The sequence below is a fragment of the Bombyx mori genome, chromosome 21 (genome assembly GCF_030269925.1).
Source record: "Bombyx mori chromosome 21, ASM3026992v2".
NCBI lineage: Eukaryota > Metazoa > Arthropoda > Insecta > Lepidoptera > Bombycidae > Bombyx > Bombyx mori.
The window spans coordinates 9,648,096-9,664,360 of NC_085127.1; the positions used below are offsets into that span (position 1 = coordinate 9,648,096).

Here is a 16,265-nt window from a genome sequence, read left to right on the forward strand (position 1 = left end):
TGTAATTATACTGAGACCTTAGAACTTAACTCATGGTGGATGGCGCATTTACGTTGTAGATGTCTATGGGCTCCAGTAACCACTCAACACCAGATGGGTTGTGAGCTCGTCCACCCATCTAAGCAATCTCTATATATAAAAATGAATTGCTGTTCGTTAGTCTCGCTAAAACTCGAGAACGGCTGAACCGATTTGGCTAATTTTAATCTTGAATTATTTGTGGTGTGGAAGTCTAGAGAAGTTTTAATAGGTAGATAAATATGAAAATGTTCGGAATTAAATAAAAATAACAATTTTGTTTTTCCTTTGATGTGTCCCACGTCGGACCGATTCCTTTTGTTTAAGTTTATTTTATACAAAAGTTTAGGTCTTTTATTTATCGATTGAGGCACTACGAAGTCTGCTAGGTCAGCTAGTAAATAAATAAAAACTAATATACATTTTAAAATAACTTTCCTTTGAGTGATTTCTTTTTTTATTTATTTTATAAAAGAATGGCTTCAACGCCTTAGGCATTGATTTTGCCACAGTATATACAAAAATTACAGATGCTTAGAGAAAAACTAATTCTAAATTCAAATAAATTTGATCAGTTTCTCAATACGCGAATTTGTTTCGAATTGTAGATTTTAAAAACAACACAAAAAAATATGTGCTAACTACGGGCTGATCAACTACTAAAAATATCTAACTAGCTGTGACTAACTACTTAAAATATAAATATTATTAGTAGATAATCTTAGTTATTACAATCATTAACGAACGAAATATGTTATATTTACCTATAATTAATCAATTGTATTAAAATTCCAAAAATTTTGTTGAACCAAAAAAACTATCTCTCACAAAGCGAACACGGTGTGTTCTAAAAAAGTGCAACTAACCAGATATATTATGATGACTCGTTGTTAGTAGCAGAGGTAATACTGGATGGCAAGTGATGTCGTTTACTCTAAATCTGTGTCCGGATGCTCTCGACGCGTGACCTATAGACAGCACCTGAAACGTCACCAAATAAATTATATTTATTTATTGAAATTGTCTGATATCTTTAAAGACAATTTAAAATAAATAATAGTTTAAAAAAACTAACAAAATACGCTTTTATAGAAAATCCAACGAAAAAATAGAAACTAAATTTTAATAATTTTGAATTTAAAATAGTGTAAGAAAAAATGATTTTATTGTAAAAAAAAGCGTGGGGTGCATGGTATCAGTAGTTATAAATACTTTATGAACAGATATGAGTAGAAGGGTTATTTTGATAATATCATACAATGCAAGCGCATTTTGTTAGTTTTTTTAAACTATTATTTATTTTTCATTTTTTAGTTGAATTTCAATATTTTCAATTTTTTTTTAATACTGAATTGTAATCGGTCCTTAATAAGTATACCAAATTTCGAGTTAATCCGACTTTTAAAGGGGATCAAAATCATGTTCAAAGATTCCGTTACAAACATACATACGTCTGAAGCTAATAAAAGCGTACTAAAAAGGTCCAACCTGTGAAAATTTCGATTTGTCGTCGAATGTCAGCTGCCATAAGTTGAGAGTGCCATTGGTGTGGTTGGTGACCATGGAGATGACCGGGGCCGAATCTAACACATCGCCTTCTTGATTCTCGCCGACGTCTTCGTTTGTTACGCTCGTCTTCCGCTGCATGTCGTTGTTATTTTCTTCTAGGTTCCCTATTAAATTATAGTGCAATATAAGTTCTGTTCATTTAGTGTATCTTCAGGTTTAAATTTTTTTTTTTTATTGCTTAGATGTGTAGACGAGCTCACAGCCCACCTGGTGTTAAGTGGTTACTGGAACCCATAGACATCCACAACGTAAATGCGCGACCCACCTTGAGATATAAGTTCTAAGGTCTCAGTATAGTTACAACGGCTGCCCCACCCTTCAAACCGAAACGCATTACTGCTTCACGGCAGAAATAGGCAGGGCGGTGGTACCTATCCGCGCGGACTCACAAGAGGTCCTACCACCAGTAATTACGCAAATTATAATTTTGCGGGTTTCATTTTTATTTCACGATGTTATTCCTTCACCGTAGAAGTCAATCGTGAACATTTGTTGAGTACGTATTTCATTAGAAAAATTGGTACCCGCCTGAGATTCGAACATCGGTGCATCGCTCAACACGAATGCACCGGACGTCTTATCCGTTAGGCCACGACGACTTCCAAAATGTGTTATTAAATGTTTAGCACCTGTGAAAGTGCACAACATGAACAAAAATGAAAAGTTACTGGACTTAGCTTCTCGAATTCTTCAAGAAAGTCCAATGAGATTTTAGTAAATAACCACCATTTTACTGAGACATTATTTCATCCCATCTCATCTGGATTGTCGAAATATATGTTTATATGTATTTATTATACAAGGTATCAGAGTAATATCTTGCTATTTATTTAGTATTTTATTATATATGTATATCATTTTCCGGTTTCCATAGGGCTCCCACTATGCCTATTTCTACCGTGAATCAGTAATGCGGTTCGGTTTGAAAGGTGAGGCAGACGTTGTATTGTAAAAACTGACCACTTAACGCCATGTAAGCCGTGAACTCGTTCAACCTTATAAATATATTTAAAAAAACATGGAATCCTAACTTGGGGCCGGGTGGCTGTGTATCCCGATTATTAATCGTTAAGATCACCTGTGAAACAGTTCTTACCATTTTCCTGGGCTTCGGTTTGCTCCTCGGCTTTAGGCCACTCGTTTTCTTCTTTCTCTTCTTGAACACTTGCTAACGGAGTCGTTACGGTTTCGGTTTGCTGTTGTTGACCTATATTTTTAGTTAATTATTAAATGAGGTTTCTCTAACCTAGATGTTCTATGTTAATGACAATTTTCGGAAAATACGAGAATGTAACACCGGCCTCCTCGAACTACTCATAAAAAAGGGTGCGTGTACTTATGGCGTACATAAGTACACGTGTAAGATGTTATACTTTATTTTTATTAAATTTATTTCCTTTTTTTTATGTAAATTTTAATCAATTTGAAAAAAAATCGATTAAACAGCATCCTCAAGCACGCATATTGGACATCCCTTTTCTTGACATCGTATAGATTCGCTAATTCTCGGTACGGTTCGGAAAGTTCACCTGCGGCTAAATTCAGACTCGCCAAGTTACGTCGGTCGTATTGTAATGAGCGATTTAGTGGGCAACTTCATTCTGTTAATTTTGTGTCACGGTGCGCGCGCATCGTAAAATTTCACTCTCAACAATTTTTCATAACGCGCCTAAAGAAGTATAACTTCAATAATTTCCTATCATCTTACCTGTCTACCCATTAATGCTTTAATTCTTATCCTATCACTATGATTGCTGTTGGATTGTGGAATCGTGTCTGAATTATTTGAATCATCGAAGCGAATCAACAAAGCATCAAAAGAAAAGTGAAAAACGTTACAACTACCTCAGCGCAAACGATTTTTATAGTTTTATCAGAGCCATATGATATGTTTTATAAACGCTATGTTTACCTACATTGCGAGTAGTATGGTAGTGGTATTTTGAAAATGGTGGGTTCTTTCTTTTTTCTATTGACCGTTATCCGACTAGGTAGCACAGCTCCTATGTTAACCATAAAGTAGTGACTTAGAACCCGAGACTAAACATAGCAGAAGAGGCATAACAGAGTTGAGTTATATAATGAATTCAGAGAAACTACTACAGAAGGTGGGGAAGTTTTAGGACTAATGGCATAGGTCACAACCAAATTTTTATTACAGTATGAGCTATTACCCGTGGCTTCGCTCGACTGTTCAAGGAAAAGGGTCAGTGTAGTTTTCAGTGGGAATAATAAGTTTTTTTGTTTTGTTTTTGTAACATGTCAATCCCTTTAATTTCAAATTATATTATAAATATAAGAATGGATATTGGTAATAAAGGCTATATAATTCATAGCTATACCTGGTACGACCGGCTTCGTTCTGTGCCTGACGTAGAGCGGCTGCGCGGCGGCGTGGTAGAGCGCGGCCGGCGTGCACATGGTGGTGGCGTCGCCCAGCGGGAAGGCGCACGGGATGCGAGCAGAAAACGATACCTGCGCTTGCCGGATCGCGCCCGCTTGCAACTCGTCGAGCCATTCGCAAACCCTGCACGATTTATTCGTTTCGAAATTGTTCATTAGTCTCTGGCAGGTGAGTTAACAAGCACAACACAAGCCCGTACGTTGCGAAAACGACTTTTTGACGGGAACGCGAGGAGTGAAGTTGTGTGGTTTAAATGTGTAATAACGGTGGTTTATTAACTGTTTATCATCTGTGAAAGTGCACAAATGTGGAAAAATGAAACAAGCTGCTGGACGTAGGTCGGACGTAGGTACGGTAGGCAGCGGCTTGGCTCTGCCCCTGGCATTGCTGAAGTCCATGGGCGACGGTAACCACTCACCATCAGGTGGGCCGTATGCTCGTCTGCCTACAAGGGCAATAAAAAAAAAAAAAAAAAAAAAACGTAGCTTCTCGGCATCCTCCAAAAAATCCACTGAAAAAATCTCAATAAATGACCACCATTTTACTGAGATTGTATTTCATCCCATATCATCTCATCTCATTTCATTTCATTTCATTTCATATCATTTCATTTCACTCCATATTATCATTTTTCATAAAAATAAGAATATAAAATACAATAAGACATGACTTAAAGGTCTTAGTTACCAAGTCATAAAATCCCTTAAAAATAATAATAATAAGCACAGCCTGACGTAATGATCCTAGTCATTACGTTGCGAAAACGCCAATTCTTAGAATTTTCCAACACACTTCACATTACTAACCGACGACTTTCAGGAAAGTATCGGTAGGCAGGGGCTTGGCTGTGCCCCTGGCATTACTGAAGACTATGGGCGACGGTAAACACTCACCATCAGGTGGGCCGTATTCGTCTGCCTACATACTGTAACTGCTAAAGCACGAGCATAGTGTTCATATTGATGTGTTTAGAATTTAGTAATTATAAATTACATTAAAATCGAACTGCGAAAAAAAAATTATTACTATTATATTTATTAGTTTTCATTAATCAACATTTTACAAAAATAACTTTATATGCTTATGTTTTTTCATACATTAAATAAGTGTGAAAGATAATCATGCGTTTCGGTTTGAAACCGTATGTATATCTTTAAAATAAAATTGAAAATTAACTGAATATATTAGATTTGATGAAAACAATGAACTTACCATATAAGAAAGCTCCCATCGACGGGATGTATCGAGAAAAGCAAATCAGGACTTTGATGCCAGTCCCGAAGTAGCACTTCGATTTTAGCGTCAAGCGAGTCCGGGAGATGGGTGCACGTGACGTCGGTCGCTATGGAGTTTATTGATGTTGTGTTCGATAAACTTGGATGACTATGGTTGCCGGTAGCTGTTAAACATAGAAAGCGATAATATGTATTCTTTATTTAAAACCGAAATACACATTGACATAAATTACATTATGTAATAGCAGATAGGTAAAAAAAAATTATATTCACCATTAACAATGAGAAACATTCGTGTTAAAGAATTCAAAATAATTTACAAATATTATTGGTTCGCAAAAATAAACACTAATATTCCGTCAATTTTTATCGCAGAATGTTGATGCGGTCTGGTTTTGAAGGTTGAGCTAGTTTTTATGCAATTCGATTGAGAATTCATATCTGAAGATAATTCGCACATATGTACATATGATCATAAATCAACACTTAGAAATATCATGTTATACAGATATATAATGTTTGTTCCGGCACATTGCTAGCCGTCCCTGAGTGGAGAGGCGCCGGGAGGGAGGTTTCGGCTCGCGGCTGGGAGCGCGGCCGCCGGCCACTTCTCCAAGGACTAGCTAAGCGTACGCGCATAATTTGCAATTAAAAACACAATTTCGGCCACGGCAACTTGTAATCAATTTGTAATAATAATTATAGTAATGTCACAAGTTTAAACCGCAATTTCATTAAGAGAACCTACATACAAAACAATGTTTAATTCATTAATATGTTTCCTTAAAACAAGCGCGACAACAGTGCTAAGAACTTTGTTGTTTAATAAGAATAGTTAAGAAAGTAGCTGTGGCCAAATGAAGTATAATCACTTTTCAGCTTTTGTATACGATTTTATTGCCTACGAAGACACTGGCTACTGAGTGAATCGATGAAATTTCAATAATAATATGTACATAATAATATGTTATTGTTTTGTTCGTTTAACGTGGTAAATTTTAATATTCAGTTATGGGCTGCGAAATGAAAATAGCTTTTTTCTATTTAAGTTTAATTATATATAATCCATAGTGATAATGTTTCAAGTTAAGTTGGGAAATTAGTAATTATGGGAGGATAATTAAAAAAATTGATCCTTTATTACAGATACGTGTAAATTACCTGTGAAACAATCCTATCCGCATAAGAAAGACAACAGAACAAACGTCTTTTTGAGCAATGTAAGCGTTTTTAATTTAATATGTAATGTGGTTTAATGTGGCATGTTCTCTATTATCGATATTACCTGGGGGCTCATCACTATTGCTGTTATCCTCAGACTGTATTTTTGTCAAATGATGACTAGGCCGCCTATGTCCTAAGCGGCATGGAATGATCAGATAAGCAAATAAAAAGCTATCCATCACATCTTTCATCCATCGTCGTAATATGTTTTATGTTAAAATAATCTTTGCGTTTAATTTGAAAATACATAATTAATATAAAAAATTCATAATTAATATAAAATATGCCTTCGGGAGGACCCCATCAGGAACGAAGTTCCTTACTTTCCATATCTCATGGCGAATCTATATCCGTCTGGTTTACGACAGGATCGCTCGCTTCTAAGCTCTTGCGTGTCGTGTTTTATATGAAAAATTCCATTGTCAGTTTGAATTTTCATTCCATCAAAGTTAGTTCGGATTCCATTAAATATAATGAATTGTATTCGATATTTTTATTTCGTCTCTGAGACTACTTCTATAAGATCGAGTTTTGTATTATACATATATCTGTGTATGACAGCAACTAATCGTTTTTAATCCTAATAAGATCAAGTTTACAAAAAAAACAGATTAAAGGGATATCGCATCGGCGTTTTTATCGTAAGCGAGTTTTAATACGCGAGCGATTTTATTAAGCGAGTTATACTTTAAGGTCATATTTGTTTATGATTAAACTGACGGACTTGGAGTATTGTACTTTTTAGTTATTTCTTTTTGATGATTTTCACCACCCAAACCTTGTTAAGGAACTTCGATCCAAAAAGTTTTGTGGGTTATGTCTGATAAAAGTTTGAAAAAGCTGATATACTTTTATACTAAGCAAATATACTTTTATTATTTAATTGTACATACTGCCGTCATTCTCTCCATCCGGATGTGCCGTTTGATCTGAACCGGAACCTCCTTCGTCTGTTTCTTCTTTATCTAATATCTATGACAACGAAACCGGTAATTACCATTATTAATGTTAACATTAATTTCAAATCAATTAATTCTGTATCTATGTACACGTTTCTAATAAATTAATGTACTAAATAATAAGAATAAATTTCTTTCATAGCGGCTATGTTTTGGGTGCAAAACGAATAACTATAACAATGTTTCGATACCTTCCGATTCCTTCCTGTTTGTTTCGATGCGATTGAAATGTACACAAATCGCTTAAGTATAAAAATGTATTTTTACTGAGATCAACCTATAGAATAAACTATGATAAAAATTAATAACGGCGTTGCTGTCCTTAATATTAAATCGAGACAGACTCACTTTCTTAGTCAGATCGTGTAGTATAGCTTCGGCCTGGCTGGTGAAGTGCATCTCTTTGTTGTGAAGCCAGTGCAGTATAAACCGCCCTCCCCCGGACAAGGACGGAACTAACGGAATGTCTGTCTCCGCGTTTATGGAAGCCGCTAAGTGGAAATGTAGACCTGGAATTGTCACATCAATTTAAAAATATATTTTTTATTGCTTAGATGGGTGGACGAGCTCACAGCCCACCTGGTGTTAAGTGGTTACTGGAGCCCATAGAGATCTACAACGTAAATCTGCCACCCACCTTGAGATATAAGTTCTATATCTCAGTATAGTTACAACGGTTACCCCACCCTTCAAACAGAAACGCATTACTGCATCACCGCAGAAATAGGCGGGGTGGTGGTACCTACCCGTTCGTACTCACAAGAGGTCCTACCACCAGTAATTACGTAAATTACAATTTTGCAGGTTTGATTTTTATTACACGATGTTATTCCTTCACCGTGGAAGTCAATCGTGAACATTTTTTGACTACGTATTTTATTAGAAAAATTGGTACCCGCCTGGGGGATTTAAATACCGTTGCATCGCTAGATACGAATGCACCGGACCTCTTATCCTTTAGGCCACGACGACTTCACGATTTTTAAAGTTTTCTAAAGTCACAAAATGAAATTGCAACTTACCACCAGTATAAGTGTAGGCGTGGTACGGATTATGAAAATCGTGAGCGCTGTATGTGGAAGGGAGAGTGGGAATCGGAGCTCCGGGTTGCTTGGAAGACTGCGCGTTTCGTCTTATATGGAAACATGTTCTGAAATAAATTTGAATAATCCATAAGCTATTTTTTCGGCGAACAAGGTTCAGATCTTAATTTGACAACAATATAGTACAATATAAATCAACAAACAAGACGATGTAGGGAGAACACATTTTTGTCACCACTTGTATTCTGAAATAAATAAAAATGAATTGTTGTTCGTCAGTCTCGCTAAAACACGAGAACGGCTGGACCGATTTGGCTAATTTTGGTCTTGATTTATTTGTGGAAGTTCCAGAGAAGGTTTAAAAGGTAGATAAATATGAAAATGCTCGGAATTAAATAAAAAGAACAATTTTGTTTTTCCTTTGATGTGTCCCCCGTCGGACGGATTCCTTTTGTTTGTTTCAAGTTTATTTTATACAAAAGTTTAGGTTTTTTATTAATCGATTGAAACACTACGAAGTCTGCTGGGTCAGCTAGTAAATAATATATTTTTTTATTAATTACGAAAGTTTTGAAATTGTCTTCATATGAATCATGGATGATAATAACTTAAAAAAATTAAGTGTATACTCATTATTTTATCCCAACAGAGATATTATAATATCGCTCATTAGAAAAAATTACCAAAAGTAATTGGTATATTTTCAAACATCATCACAGTCTTTTGAAGCGTGAAAATTTTATGGACGGGTCTTAATACGAAGTCTGCCGGGTCAACTAGTACTGTCAATAAATATGTGAATGATACTAATATAGTTTTATGTAAGTGTATGGTCGTGGTAGACTAACTTCATGTGCTTCAAGCGCTGCATGAAGCGGTGCTTGTGTCGGTGCGTGGCTCGCTGGCGGCGCGGCGGGGAGCGCGACTGCGAGGACGCGCAGCCGCCGCCCCACTCGTCCTCCGGGATGAGCGTCTCCGCCCACACGCGGCAGATGTTGTCCACGCATGACGTCACCAACACGTTACCCACGCTACCCCTAAACAGGTTTTACTGTAATTAATAAATCAATCTACTGGTGATAGGTAGGACCTCGCGTGAGTCCGCAAGGGTAGGTACCACATTTCTGCCGTGAAGCAGTAATACGTTGAGCTTACCTAAGCGTCCGCGCGAATCTATAATAGCCCCTTAGGATACCAGTGAATAGGTATAGAAAAAAATTGCATTCAAATCTCGCATACTCATCTTATAGTACCAATACGTGGAAAGATGATCTGCCGATTCAAAGGTCGCAGAAAAAATCAATTGTAAAATTATTGAATTCTAAATTTTACACCCTGTATATAACGTTACAATTTTTCTTATCAACTGTGAACTTACTTTGGCATATACTTGCTGGTTTTCCTCCAAGACAGATGCGTCACAGCTCTAGGATGGGCAACGTATATGAAAGTATAGTTTAGCTCTGGTGAAGCGTGCTCTCCTTGGGCCTGGACGAGAACTAAAAAAAACATCGCCTTTTCAGAGGAATATCCTGTTTTCAGAGGTTCGATGTATATCCAAAATTAAAAAATATAATATTTTTTACAATTTCTTTTTCGAAAATATTATTAATTCTAGATAGTTTAACAGAAGAAGTTTTAAATATGCTATTCCCTAAGCTCTTCCTTATACCCTTTAAAATATGAATTATTATATCGTTTTATGAACAGTTTAGATGTTGAACCCAGATTAAGATTTATTTAAATTATTAATCAAATAATGAACATCGAAAATTAAACACAAAAAATATCACGAATGAGATTTTATCCTCGTATTTTCTATTACTACTATATGTATATCAGAATTCGTAAAGCGCCAGATGGACATTATTGAAAAAAAATACTATACAAAAACCGAACCTTTATTCTGGTACCATATCTTGACAAGCCTATCATTGACACCAGATGTTGCAAACAGCACTCCGTCCGGAGAGAAGGCCAGGTGGTGGGTAGGAGTTGCTGTGTTGCAGTGCCATACACAGAACCAACCCTAAAAATAAAAATATATACTACTAAAAACGGTAGAAGTGTAACGGATAATAAGTCAGAGCATCCGATGATGAAAATAAGTTTGCCCGACTTTTTCGACAATAAGGGGACACAGATTGCATATTCGTGACACGTTCACTTCTAGCTAGGTACTTCAAGCAATCACTCAATTTAACCGTAGTGACAACATCCTCTCCTTAATTACCTCATCCCTTCCAAACTTAACCTATCCCCAACCACTAATTTCCTAATTCAAATATTACTAGACGCAAGGCGTAGCGATCCCTCACGGGTAGGTAGCACGATCTATCAATATCAGCAGCGAAGTATTCAAACGTTCCAGTCCGAAGGCTAAGGTAACCGTATTACAGAACTATTGACACCCTCATTCGTTTCCCACGATGAGGGCGTGCATTCACTTCTTAATATCTGTGTGCTCTCTCAACTTATAAACAAATAAAAGATGTTCGGCATTCCGTTATATGAAATTAAGATCGGAGAAAAGATTTTACCGGATATTTACCAAAGAAATGAATATTATCAATTATGTTAAGAACAGATCTGATTAAAAGAATTTATTTTATCGCATTTATATCTGTTGTCAAGACTTCCCCTTTAACATTTATCAGAATATCTTTAAAAAAATATATTATATTATAGTATTGCCACACTACACAGAAGAACACGCGCCCTAAATAATGAAAAGTGTGTGGAAAAGCCCTTTTGAAACTGGACATGCCGTAGGGCTGCAGAAATACCATAGAAGTTTCAGAAGTGCAGCGTGTGTGGAAGAGATTACTACGGTAAGCTTGTTTTGTACTACTTATAATAAATATATTATGTTTTTTAAATTGCCGTTAATGGGCAGATACGGTCACGGCTCATCTGATATAAAGTCATCACCAGTGTCCATAGACATCACAATATAAACAACGTGAAAGAAGCTATATAAGTGAACTTGGGATTCCCCCACCACCGCTATCAAGTCACTTATACAATCGTATTCCCACATTAGGTTTGGACGAACGACAAATAATATGCGTAAGAGTATAGTATCTTATGCACAACGTTGACCTCATTGTCAATAAAGCAAGTCGTATTTTATGTAATTGTTTATCAATAGTTTAAAGTTATTTAAAATCAATAAATTTTCTTCGGTGTCGCATCCTAACAAGTAGATAATGTATGTGAAGATATGTAATATACCGAAATAATAAATACTTGTATATTTGATATTAGTTCGTCCCTCTAGTATGAATCCGTACTAGATGTATCTTCTAATTATATTTCAGTTTATCTCTCCTATAATTTCGTTATCGTCGCGTTTTTTTTACATAATATATACAACAATTTTTCTCCCGGGGGCATATCAAAACTATACAAATGTCCTGTCAATGAAAGAGTATAAATCATCTTTCAACGCTGTAATTTTTACAATAATTAGTCATAGTACAATACTATATTAGCTATTTATGACCATTGAACGTATGACATATTATGTTACGGAGACTGTAAACGTCCTTGAAATTTCAAGTTCCGCTATTATGAATTAGCATCAATTAACGGCTAGTTTTTATATATTGGTTATACATACACAGTTATTATGCTAGTTGAGATAATCAAAACAACGATATCAACCGAGAGATTGGACGTATTGTTGTAACAGTTTATCTTATCTCGACAGAGTAATCTACATGTTTCTACTTACGGGTTCTTCCTCCTCGGTCTGCTTTGGTTTGTCATCTCGATCGCCACCGATTTGAAAGGTCACACCCGAACTTGCTATAAAAACAGTATGAATATACTATCTTGGCGCGTGTAATTTGTTTAAAAGGGAAACTGTTGTAGCTAATTATCACATCAATTCATAGTCAAACAATTATGCTATTGTGGCAAAAACAATTATTGTGTACGATTGTGGCAATCGTGAATGACCTTAAACGCCATATTTAAATGTAAAGTATAAGTTTACAAACACAGGAATCTTTTGAAGTGGCTTATAACGTATCTTTGATAGAAAAAATACAAAATATTTTTGTACTAAGTATATAGATATTGTAACTTAATTTCAAAACGTTACATAAGTGATTACAAAAACAAACACCTCGACTCCAACGTATTTATTTTCTTTATCTTATGGTAAATTTTAAAATGGAACGCAAAAAATCTATAGTGTGGCCTTAAATCACGTTATCGCATGTGATTTGGAGATAAATTATGATAGTGACCTAGTTGAAATAAAAAAAATAACAAATAAAGAAGTACTCCTTTAAACAACGTTACAAATAATTACAGGTATAATATTTACTGGTGGTAGGACCTCTTGTGAGTCCGCACGGGTAGGTACCACCACCCTGCCTATTACTGCCGTGAAGCAGTAATGCGTTTCGGCTTGAAGGGTGGGGCAGCCGTTGTAACTATACTTGAGACCTTAGAACTTATATCTCAAGGTGGGTGGCGCATTCACGTTGTAGATGTCTATGGGCTCCAGTGACCACTTAACACCAGGTGGGCTGAAAGCTCGTTCGCCCATCTAAGCAATAAAAAAATTAATGGTTATGTTGAGAAAACTTACGCTGACTGTCATCTTGATATAGGGATGCCTGATGCCATAGCTGCAGTACTTTGCCCCCGGTCAGTAACCGTGTTCCTTCAAGATTCCAAGAAAGTGCAGTTATCGGACCATCCGCGACAAATTTTCCAGTTTGCACCCATCGATACTCCAATCCCTGCGATCGTCATTAAAATTTGAACTGAATTATACGATTACGATGCTCGGGATGTGCCCGTGTATTGATTCTGTGACTGTTTAAAAGTAAATAACTACAAATTATAGTTTCTCGAGCGCTATGGCATATATTTTTTTCCTCTACCTATTCGATGGAAGCCTAAGAGGCTATTTCAGGTACGCCCGGACGGGTAAGTGAGCTTGCGAGCTCAGCCTGAGAGGATTAGTAACATCATAGCAAGATCTGTAATTCGCAGAATCTACCACCGGATCGGAATCCCGACCCACTGAGAAGATCCGGCGAAAAACTCAATGGGCTGATGACACGTCCTTCATCAAACGAAGCTCGTGGGGACTACGCGAAGGTAGGCTGTGCACTTGCCATTGTTAATGACCACAAGTGACGGTAACTATGTGGGCGCTTTACTCGTCTGTCTAAAAAGGCAATAAAAATATAAATATGTGTTAATTCCATTACAGATTTTTTTTCACTCTCTTTGAGAACCACTGAAATATTTACGTTAACTACTGAAAAAGCTATGACGTAATTCGAATGATCATTGCATGTATTGATTTTTTTTTTAATGATTGCTTTAATCGTTTACATTGTATGTCATATGATTGTGATGTCTAAAATATTTCAATAGAAATATGATAGGTGGGTACGTATTGTGCAAGTACACTTTATTGGAATGTAATTTTCGTTCGTTATTTATTGAGATAAAATTCCGAAATCTCGACAAGATAATTCTGAATGACAACGAACTAAACAATGATATCGACAACTTTAGTTTTACAATTCATTTCGAGTTTTCCAACAAATCTGAAGGATGAAGGTTAGCGATTTAACCGATACAATACTCCCACGAAGGGACAAAAATAGTTTGGAAGGTTCTAGTGATGTCCATCACTTTGAAGTTTTATGATATAGTTTGAAAACATAATTGTCATAAACACTGTCTCTAAAGAAAAATGCTTTATAAGCTGATTTATTTTTTATAATGTGAAGAATTACGAATAAATATGAGTATGAATGTAGAGTTAATATAATTGAAAGTACTTATATAGTTTAAACTCCTTTTTTTTTAAATCATATAAATATTTGTAAATTTATCCTAAATGTACAAACAGCCATCAAACTAATAATTTTTTTTTTAATTTTCTTGAGTCAGGAAGTAATCGCCAGACATAGGCGATAGACATGCTGGCCATATCGGAGTTGTACAGACTACCGTTCAACGAGCCGTGACCCAAATTCGGATGAGACAGAACTCAAGGCAGTCGGGGAGCTAAGGCATTTAACGCGGACCTCATTTCTACCCGTCTTCTTACCCCACGGGATATTAGACCGGCGGTCATCGACGCCACGACCATTGGGCTTCTCTTTAATCTAAAATAAAAGCTTCACTAACATGGCTGAATTAACTATCTTAACAATTATCCATTATATTTAAGCTATCAGAAAAGGCTAAAACCAAATCTAATTTTACACTTCCTATCAATAATTCCATTTTCACTACCGATAACACAATGCACATCCATCAACAATGTCATTGGATTAAAAGAGCAAAATATGGCACACGAATACCCAATGATTACAGTTTGTGTTTAGTCAAACAACTATAATTTGTCGCCAATTGTTTTGTACACAAAAAAAAACATTAATAGATTTGACGTAATAAAGATATCATCAAAATCTTGCTAAAAATGGTTAGTACACTATATTAGAAGTGAGCATTTTATTTCGTAAATGTATATATTTTTGTACTAGATGGATAGATGAGATTCCAGTTCAATTGTTGTTAAGTGGTTCACAGATGTTGCAAATTTTAAGCTCTGATCAACAGAAACATGAAGTCGAAGTATTAATTACGTTGTATAACACCCCACCCCTTTGTGACAAGGTGATATATGAATGCTCTCCACAAGCCTCGTTTGAAGAAGGACATGTCATAGCGCTCGGGAAACACCGTGGAGGGGAGCTCATTCCATAGCCGGATGGTACGTGGCAAAAAAGATCTCTGGAAACGCACTGTGGATGACCGCAGTGGCTCCAGGTAGTACGGATGAACTCTACTCCGATGGCGGGCGGTGCGATGGTAAAAACGAGATGCCGGTATCATCTCGAACAATTCCTCAGAGCACTCCCCATGGAACATACGGTATAAAATACAGAGAGAGCCGAAGTCCCTCCGCAGACGCAGAGGTTCCAAACGATCCGTACTAAACTTGCATACGTTCAGTCCTGACCTAAGCAATGTTCGCTCACGCGGCCAAGGGCGGATCCAACTTTGGTGCCAGGAGGGGGTCACATAGTCATGGTCAAGTCAAGAACTTATAATTTAATTTTGATAACAATAGATACAAGTTAAAAATAGGTATTTTATTAATGTACGTAAATACTGCACTTAAAAATATTTATTCTTTATTGTACACTTGAAAAACTTAACACATAATAACTTGTACATAAACACGTACATATTGTCATCTTCTCTTGAAGACATCCAGAGAAGCACTATCACGCCCGGAATGAGGCAGATTATTTAATTCCATAACCGTGGTCCTAAAATCATTATGTTCAATATGTGGTCCACCTAGGTCCTGGAACCAGCTCAGGGGGGGGTCATGACCCCCATGACCCACCCCCTGGATCCGCCCTTGCACGCGGCCCGCATGCACATAAGCTCGTGTTTAGTCTAATCCCCAGGATTCACTCTCGCTGCTTTTAGATGCCTCAAGCACCGGTCACCGTCGATCACGATGAAGAGTGCGACGAGTGAACTAACCCACAAACATAGTCCACTGAATTTCTAGCCGGGTCTTCTCAGTCGATCGCGATTCCGATCCAGTGGTAGATTCTACGAAGCACTAATCTTGCTGGGACTAGTATTAGGAAATTCTCTAAGGTTGAGGGAATATAACGGGGATTTCATTCCACGCTGCACTTGTTTTTTCTGTTTTATTCTTCATAAATAAATTGGCAAACAAATTATGTTTATCATGTTTTGAATTAAATAGTTGAATCGTTCATAAGAGTATGAAATAATTTAACTATAT

The 16,265-nt window shown here is 36.5% G+C and overlaps 1 protein-coding gene and 1 long non-coding RNA gene across 5 annotated transcripts in view; one reads left to right on the top strand and one right to left on the bottom strand.

The window, feature by feature from the left end:
- LOC101742988 (dmX-like protein 2) overlaps positions 1-16,265 on the bottom strand; it is a 60,182-nt gene that overhangs the window by 41,142 nt on the left and 2,775 nt on the right. For all 4 annotated transcript variants that reach the window (XM_038018599.2, XM_062674732.1, XM_062674733.1 and 1 more), the window contains exons 3-15: positions 13,056-13,209; positions 12,189-12,262; positions 10,352-10,481; positions 9,831-9,951; positions 9,301-9,489; positions 8,432-8,559; positions 7,758-7,918; positions 7,344-7,422; positions 5,204-5,390; positions 3,930-4,114; positions 2,684-2,794; positions 1,507-1,691; positions 885-999 (exon numbers count right to left, since the gene is read on the bottom strand). In XM_038018599.2, the coding sequence (XP_037874527.1) occupies positions 885-999; positions 1,507-1,691; positions 2,684-2,794; positions 3,930-4,114; positions 5,204-5,390; positions 7,344-7,422; positions 7,758-7,918; positions 8,432-8,559; positions 9,301-9,489; positions 9,831-9,951; positions 10,352-10,481; positions 12,189-12,262; positions 13,056-13,209 (1,819 nt within the window). The remainder of the gene's footprint in view (positions 1-884; positions 1,000-1,506; positions 1,692-2,683; positions 2,795-3,929; positions 4,115-5,203; positions 5,391-7,343; positions 7,423-7,757; positions 7,919-8,431; positions 8,560-9,300; positions 9,490-9,830; positions 9,952-10,351; positions 10,482-12,188; positions 12,263-13,055; positions 13,210-16,265) is intronic.
- Positions 11,124-16,200, top strand: LOC134200869 (uncharacterized). The gene is made up of 3 exons (XR_009975962.1): positions 11,124-11,283; positions 13,466-14,918; positions 15,938-16,200. It is a non-coding gene; the product is annotated as an uncharacterized LOC134200869 (long non-coding RNA).